The sequence below is a fragment of the Buceros rhinoceros genome, unplaced genomic scaffold, assembly GCF_000710305.1.
Source record: "Buceros rhinoceros silvestris isolate BGI_N320 unplaced genomic scaffold, ASM71030v1 scaffold11054, whole genome shotgun sequence".
In the NCBI taxonomy this organism is placed as follows: domain Eukaryota; kingdom Metazoa; phylum Chordata; class Aves; order Bucerotiformes; family Bucerotidae; genus Buceros; species Buceros rhinoceros.
The window spans coordinates 32810-41801 of NW_010407665.1; the positions used below are offsets into that span (position 1 = coordinate 32810).

The window sequence follows — 8992 nt, forward strand, 5'->3', positions numbered from 1 at the left end:
TGGAGTCTAATCAGATTCTTGTGGCTTCAGGACAGGAATAAGACAACGAAAGCTTTCACGTCCCATGAGCTATATAGTTTACAAAACCAGTGAAGTAACTGGGAGTTCTACATCCTCAGTACCTGGTACCCAGTACATGGTACCAGCCTGTAACTCTATTACTAGGTACTTATTTTGTACCAGTTAAAGTTAGAGACGAAAGTCAAAATGGCCATAGCAAGTACAATTCAAATTGTCTTCTCTAAGCTGTTACCGGGACTAACCAATTTATGTTTTTAAGAGAAGTGACTTTTTCCTCCACAGAAATTTTTAAGCAAACACACCAAGTACTAGTGCTAGAGAATATTTATTTCCTCAGAATTGTGGACATTTCTCTCATGAGCTGTTTTGTTTAAATACAAAAACCGTTCACAAGCGCATTAGTCAAGTAAGGGTTTGTACACCATGGGGGCTGGTGCTTTGGAATTCCAGATGTAGTAGTCAGAAGAAATCAGTTCCCGGGCTAAAAAAATAAAAATCAGGAAAGAAAAATAAACATTACAAGGTGCCTTATGATCAGACATTGCTTCATCCAAGTTAAGAGATTACTAATCCTTCCTTACTAGTTTACAGAAAAGGTATAATGGCCTCTTTAAACTGTAAGACTCTTATTATTTGAAAATCATTTCTGATAATGAGACATTTAAAGTCTCAGTTTCAATTACCTTACTAATGTATCAGTCATGAGCTTAAAATGCAGAGGTTAAGTCAAAAGCAGGTGGATGGCGTGGATTTTGTTCAATTGAATATAGATTGCGTACTCAATAGAAACCATTCAGTATGAAAAAGTTGCTGGTTTGTGTTACAATTTAGGACTGAATGGGTCCTGTCACAAAATTAACAGTGTAGATCAGAGGTTTCAAAAGGCATTTACAGAATTCTGCCAACGTTACTGACAGGAGCAAGGGAGAGCTACAAATAAAAATGCTTCCATCAGACAGTTCTGCTCAAGCCACATACCATGGCTCTGACCAGTGTCCTGAACCATGGCCCAGACTAGAGAGAGGCATTCTCTGCCCCCCAATAAAAGTTCTGCAGTACACAGAGCGTAGCGAAACAACATGGGGCAAAGGGGACAGAGCCCAAGAGAGAGACTGACTTTGTAACTGAGTACTAAGAGCTTTCCTCTGAAAGGAGATGCCAGTCCCTACCCCAGGGATGCTTTGAACACCCCAAAAAAATCCCTCCAAAACAAACCAAAGCAGAGGACAAAATTTCTGGGATGAGCCAAGCAAACTAGGAAAAAGTTTGGTCCAACTTCAGCTACATAATTCTAGTCACTGACATCCAGTTCATAACTTCAATATACATTTTCAGGTAAATAAGTGACATCTTTAGCAACTCACATGCAGTAACTTTGGGTTTTCCTGGTACAAAGATCTGAACAGAATGCTGGTCTACATAACATCCGGTAAGTGTAAAGTCTGGGATCCTAAAATACAGCTATAGAAAGAGAGGGAAAACACGATCAGACCATATTGGTCATGCTTGCTGGGCAAATACTGGCAATCTGTTATGTGCTCTTGGTATGCAAGAGTACTCCGAAACGACAGGATGTCAAATCCTGTAAGCAAAAACCCACCAAACTCCATGTTGAGAACAAAAAGCCTAATAATTACATCAGCCTTAAAACCAACGTACCTTCATAGCCAATTTATGATAACAAAAATATGACTGAGGCCTCTTTTCACAGAGCCTGTGACTTACTTTGACATAAGCAGTGTTCCCAGTGCAAATATCATCCGTTGGGTGCTCTTTGCCCGCAGTGCCAAAAGACACCGTTCCAGTCAGAGACACCTCCAAAGATTTAGGGAACTTCTGTCCTAAAGGCAGAAACAGCGTCTGTAACAAGTGATACAGCTGTGCCTACACTATACCCCACTGACTGGGGAGGAAGTGAGAGTGCAACAAAGTGGCGAAGGGTCTGGAGCACAAGTCCTATGAGGAGCAGCTGAGGGACCTGGGGTTGCTCAGCCTGGACAAAAGGAGGCTGAGAGGAGACCTTCTCATTCTCTACAACTCCCTGAAAGGAGGTTCGGGGAGGTGGGGGTTTGTCTCTTCTCCCGTGTGACAACTGACAGGACAAGAGGAAACAGCCTCAAGTTGTGCCAGGGAAGATTTAGGTTCAATACTTGGTAAAATTTCTTTACAAAAAGGATGGTCAGGCACTGGAACAGGCTGTCCAGAGCAGTGGTGCAGTCCCCATCCCTGGAGGGGTTTAAAAGACGTGAGATGAGGTGCTGAGGGATAGGGGTTAGCGGTGACCTGGCAGTGCAGGGTGAATGGTTGGACCTGATGATCTTAAAGGTCTCTTCCAACCAAAACAACCCTGTGATTCTGTAATTCTGTACTCTGCTTACCGATGACCCAAACGAGTAGGCTCTTCTCTCGTGACAAATCCAGTTGGCCGTAACTAACTTTGTACTCTAACTGAGCGATCGGGCCCCTGCAGTACGACAGAGGAAAAAAAGCCACCGGAATTAGTATCATTCAGTATTTGTTAACACCCATTTTGTTACAGATGCTGAAAGATGTTATTTACGTGCGTACAGAGAAATTCCACCTATCTGAGCACACTGCTAATTTGAGAAAAGAAATTACAGAGCAAGGGGCAAAACACTGTGGTCTCAACCCAGTAATCATAGAAGAGCTGTTGATACTCTGTCTTTAGTTCACTGATAGCATTTTATGATCAGCATCAGCAACTTGGTATCATTTCATCTTTAAATTGCCATGATAATTATGCGACAGCGTAATCATGGCAGTTGTCGGAGAGGCTTAAGCAAAAACTATCGTTTTAATTTTAAATAACTATATTTTTGATAAGCTGATCTGTAGCTGGGATTAGCAGTCTTAAGGAAAAGGTAACCCTGGGCTGGAAGTGATCTTGAGACTTAATCCACCCAGAGGATTGTGGCAGTGTTTCACATGAAAATAAAACACAGCGAAACAGGATATGCAACGGAAGTATTCAGAACATTATCAAATATTCTGGTAAAATTCTGTATTTTGGAAATTACAAGAATTCCAAGGGGGTTTCCTGACATCCGCAAGGTCAGTGTCCACTTTGGCAGAACATAATCCATTATACTGACTCCTGATAGGTCCATTTCAGGAAGATCACAGAGAAATTTATTTAGGAGTTCTTTATTTTTACCTGTTGAAAAAAGGTATACGAGCTTCACAGTACTCAAAAGAGTTCTTTATGCTTTCATGAAGCTTTAAATTAACTGTTATTTTTAACTGTGATCCCTCTTCAGTGAGTTGGTAAGATCCCAAAATTGGTGGAACAGGAACCTGGAAAAAAATACATTCAATCTCAAGATAAATTAACACCATCATCATTGGTTCAGTTATATACTGTTTGCATTGCTGATGTACTTCAAAAAATAACAAACACGTATTAATTGCTGACTGGGTCTGGCACTTCAGCCTGCTCGTGATACACAGATTTGTGGTATACGCACCTGACTCCTCGGCCTGCGTTAATTTTGTCTAACTCAGGCATCTAAGTGGTTCATTTAAAGTAAGAGCAGCCATGCCAAGCAGTCAAAGGCACCTCCTGAACGTGACTCAGACAACTCAGACCCTGAAGTGCCTTGTAGTCTATTATATAAAAGCCATTTTACCCGTCTGTATCAGACTGAAACTCATTCAGACACATTCAACACCACAGATATTTTTATTCCTGTTTTAAGACTGGAAAATAGCGAGCGTCAGGGATGTTGTTACCTGGGAAGTGTAGTAGCACAAGTTGCAGGAATACGAAGGAGGAATGAAAGGAAATTTGTAAGGTCCGTTATACACAGAATCATCCAGTGGCTCGACACTACTGGACGTCAGCATGGCAGGGTCGACGGAAGTCACGCAGTGATGGACCACGATATCTTGGAGCGGAGGACCGTTGGTTGGGAGATTCAAAGTGAGGGTTACGTTCGGTGCAGATCCCTCTATGTCACACTTGAAACAAATGAAGTCAAGAAGTTATTCTAAAAGGTCTCCCACAAGTCAGAATTAATGTTCAAAAATTGAATACAAGCATTAAAAAAAGAACAAAACACAGTAAAAATTTTCAGCTGGCTTCAAACATTAGTACTGACAAATACTTTCAAACAAAGTCCCCTTCCCCACAGCAGGGTTGGTGACGGAGTCTTAGCTTCGAGTCTCTTAACTGACAAGGACTCTTAAGCAAGAAAACAGCAGATAAGCCAGCCAAGGACTTAGTGTGCAGCTCCATCACTGTGAACATTACATAAACACACTTGGCGATACTCTAATTAATTGAGAGACTTCCTCAACATCCGCTTAATGGATTCAGACGTGATATTAATGGCCACTGCGGTCCCATGTCAGCCTTCTCACGGCAACCAAGTGCAGCGCATCCATTGTCTCGTCCCTCTGAGTGCCGGCTCAGCAGAGCACTGTTACACCAGGGCTTTCTTCCTATGTAAGGCCATCCACTCGGCAAGACGACCTAGAAACGTGTCCCTCATAGAGCAGGAAGCTGTTCACCCACAAACCCCATACCAGCATGGCTGGTGGGAAATAACCTGGTCTTCGGAAGCACAGTGCTTAGGTTGGCTTCCTTCGGAGAGGAGTATCCCACCTCTTGAAAATAATTAAATTACCATGATCCACTTTATTAAAAGGCCTTTCTCCTCTTAAACCACTGGCAGTTACAAATAGAGTTCACAGTGATAATACGGCACGCTTCCTAAGCGCAGTTCAGAACATCCATTACAGAAACCCCTAATTTTAACGTATCTCGCAATTATTACCGGTCTACTTAGTCAATATCCCCCAATTTTTAACATTAAACAATGAAAACCATTGTCACATACAAAAACATTCAAAATCATTATACAACCAGTTTCTTTCACCAGAGTCTGTATCAACTGTTCTTTCACCCAAACAAACAAGATTTGTGGATTCGACATGTTGTTGTAATAAAGTAGAACAGAAGATCAAACTTCTATTTGGTAGGAAAATTCATTAAAAATGCTCACGTAAAACTCTTGTAGAAGACTCATTCAGAAATTCCGGTTCTAATCACTATTTAACACATTGTTTAGTACAGAGGTGGAAAGAAACTTGCTATCACCACTACCATTACTTAGTCTCCATATGCAAAGACTGTATGAAATGATTTCTATCTCATCTAAAATAAGAAAAAATTGGGACGAATACATGCAACGTAGCTACCACTGGAAATTTAAGTCCCATAAATAGTTACTGAAAAAATGCATGAAGCATGCAGGAAAAAAAAGCCAGCAAAGATCAAAATAAAACCCACAAACACAGCAGTCTATTATATAACAGTTTATGAAGCATGCAGGAAAAAAAACCCAGCAAAGATCAAAATAAAAACCACAAACACAGCAGTCTATTATATAACAGTTTGTTACACTTTGAGATATGATAAATTCACTGACCACGTAAAATGTCATGAGTATTTACTTTCCCAGCGTGCTTGCATGAAGAATATGCTGGTCGGCCTTCCTGTAAAACGCTCTTACCTTGCAATTTACAGCTCCATAAACTTGCCATGTGTCCACAACATCTCTTTTGTCATACTGCGTGCACTTGACCTTCTCGGTGATGCGCACGTTCACCTGCGGTTTGCCTTTGTACGTGTTGGATCTCCAGGCCGGCTGATTCTCATCTGTGGGCATTTCCTGAATGTCATCAAACGAGCTGTTTAAGCTGCGTATGTTTGTGTTTAAGGGGGTGCCGAGTGGACAGGCCTGTATAAGCAAATTTCGAAGCTGGCCTATTTTTGCAGTCATCTCAGCTTCGTTTTTCCGACTTGGAGAGATGTAGTCCACAATGCCTAAGAGAAGAGCCAGCCCTTGTGAGAGCCCGCTAACGGTGAGGAGGGGAGGCCGTGGCTCCAGGGTCTCCTCAACGAGTGGAAGACACGCGTATATCAGACCACTCTTCTGAAAAGCAAGCACGGGCCAGAGATCCCCTCCTTCGGTGCGAACCGAATACACTGACGAATGATTGATCCGAGTACAGGTATCTCGATGCTCCACAAAAATGTGGTCATCTGTGAGTCTCAGTTCAAAGAGCAAAGCTTTAAGGAAAGCGCTGTCAGATGGTACAGGAACATGCGTTGACCCGTTGAAGGTCTCGGCGCGTATTTCAACAGTGGGGTAACGTCTGTGGCATGGAAATAGGAGTGTCTTAGTGCTACGCGTCTTTTCCCACCCGAAACACCACACCAACAGAGCTCCTGGAAGCAGAACCACACAATCCCTCTTCTGGCTGTCAGTGAACATAAAAGTATTACAAAACTCTTTGGAATATTGATAGAAGCAAGGTTGGCTTTCTCTTGGGTATTCAAATAACTCCCAAATCACCCACCCTCCCACCCCAACCCCGGTCCTAAAAGGAACCTCGTGTAAGTGGAAGTCAGCAGCATCCTGCCAGAATCAGTGGCAGGACCAGAATCTAAATCACTGTCAATAAAAGTATGTCATGAGTAATTAGGGTTCATTCTGTATTTACGACACAGTATCATGCAAGTTACTTATCACAGGTTCTTCACTGCTGTTCTGAGATGACACAATTAATCTGCAGCAGTTCCTTCAATTGATTAACAAGATCACCTAGAAATCTTCACATTGTAATAAATCCCAAAAGATTTCACTGCACAAAAGTTAAATTTTTCCAGCAAGGGCTGCATGGTTTGGGGGGCAGGGAAAGGAAAATGGATCCCAAACTGCATGTGCAATATATGTGGCTTAAAGCTTTTATGACTGTTTTATAATTTCATTTTTGCAAGTATTTAAGATATAATCATCCTGGCACAGAGGCTCAAGGTTTTGTGTATTTTAAACCTGCTACGCTGCATCAACGCAGAGATTTAATTTCAAATTTCCTAGAGATAATGTTTGAGAAAAATCATGCCAGCTGTTTAATGCTACGTCTGGGATTTTTTTCTTCTGAAGCGGAATTATTTTTTAAAGGAGAGAGGGATGGGTTTCTTCTCAAGCTAACCTAAATCTATCAAGAGGAACTGAAGAGTTGTCTTTCAATAAACAGCTGAGAAAAGGAAAAACATTACTTCTGCTAATGCACTGGTTTCCATCCTTTTTTTGGAAATACAGACTCCCGAATCTCCCCTACACTAGGACTTGTGGATTCTCTTAGTAATTATCCACGGACCCTCAAAATGTGTATCACAGGTTACTTGTTAAACCACTTTATGAATCATCTTGTGGCAGATCTGTCCTCAGGCTGCAAGTTTGTTTTCACTCATGCTTACACACAAACATGGGAGAAAAAAAACCCCACAGAGATACATAAATGCCTTCATTTATTCCCTTTTTATACCATCTTCTTAAAGACACGTTGACAGTCTGTTTCTTAAATTGCCATGAACATGTAATCCCAGCAATGTGGTATTTTGTTTTCTCTATGACCTCCATATGCATCGCTCCCCTTCTGCTCGGGCACACTTGCACTGTGCGTATCCTGCTGCCTCCAAGTCCCACCTACTCCATCTTTTCTCAACTGAGTAGCAGAGTCACTTGCTGCAGGCACTTCCTCAGGCTTATTTTCAATGACTGCGCTTTTTTGTTCCATTCTTAATCAGGAATCTACAGCTTCTTTTTTTTTATTTTCCAGTGAGGAAAAAGCAAGAATAGGCAGAGATAAGTCAGAGCTACAAGATCCATAAACAGGATACAGATGACAGTAAAACACCTCCCTGCAGTCTCGGGTGTGTTTTGAGAGCAAGGAAATAGTGGTTTTGCAGCTTGAAAATTTATGAAGACTTTCAGAGCAAGGTTGTTGATAAAAAGCTACGTGTAACCTTGGTAAGAGCCTCCTATTTTTGGCTGATGTTTTAAAAACAAAGGAACTAGAGATACTTCAGTCTAGTTTTCTCTTACTTATATCCCAAACTGCCAGCTCCACTTGCTGAAGCTGTCTGCACACCACAGCAATCTTTTCCTCCTCCCACCGAATCTTCCCAGCTTTAGCTGAGTCATTAGACGATTAGTTAGCCCTTCAGATCTGTTTTTCAGTATTCCCTTCTAGAAAATCATGAAAACTTAAAAAGATGAAAGTTTCCAGGGATGAATGAGCTTTGGTGATTCAAGAGAGAGATCATACTCGTTGCCTGAATTAAGTTATGATCAGCTCAAAAAAAGTGGAATGCTTTGATGTCCCAGATGTCTTCTCTGAGGTTAAAGATCAGGGCTCACGTATCTCCAGCTGAGTGCGTAAGTCCCGAAACCAACAGTTTCCATGTGATCCGGCATTCTTTATATTGTCTGGGCGCTTTGTTGAATTTAAGGTCAGTTAGGAGGATAAACTTGGGGTTTCCACAGTCCTTTTATTTCCTCTGGGAACTTGAAAGATCTAAGTCTGGAAATCACTTGAAGTATCAAGTATAGTTTGCCCTTTTCAAAGGAGCGCTATTCCTTGTCTCTGCCGCTTACTGTGTGACAAGTTACTTCACATACCCCTGTCACTAGCCCCCCCGTTCCTCCGTGGTGATTACACTCTCTGATTTTTTGGGACAAGGCTTTCTCTTTCTCTGTGTTTGTAGAGGGGAGGCCTCGTCTCTGGTCTTGTAGGTAATACAAGGACCATAATACTAATCCTAAAACAATGAAGGGAATGTCCAATGTAGAGATCTGTCTGCACCTGAAGATGGAAGATAGTCTACTTGCTTTCTTTTTTGCCTCCTTCTAGGCTCTTTCTTCAGTTTTACTGAATTCAGACTAGGACTGCAGGTCATGTCTATTACCCAGGTCTCAGTATTTTTCCTTTCCCTGGCCCACAGTTACTTTTCCTCTCATTCTTTGGAACTGAGTCCTCTGAAATCACACAGAGTACAAGGACAGAGCAACTAATTTTACCAGACCAACAAAAGTGGCCTGCGTAGCCCAAAGTCTTACTTAAAAACTTCTGAATAAAAAGGCCTCCTCTGGTTCACTGA

The 8992-nt window shown here is 41.7% G+C and overlaps 1 protein-coding gene across 1 annotated transcript; it reads right to left on the minus strand.

The window, feature by feature from the left end:
• Positions 1–353: 353 nt before the first annotated feature.
• AP5M1 (adaptor-related protein complex 5, mu 1 subunit) lies at positions 354–7915 on the minus strand (the record flags this gene model as incomplete). The annotated part of the gene is made up of 8 exons (XM_010134569.1): positions 354–502; positions 1386–1482; positions 1747–1862; positions 2400–2485; positions 3197–3336; positions 3772–3999; positions 5556–6201; positions 7852–7915. Coding segments are annotated over 8 exons (1460 nt in total), but the record flags the coding sequence as incomplete, so codon positions are not given.
• Positions 7916–8992: the final 1077 nt, after the last annotated feature.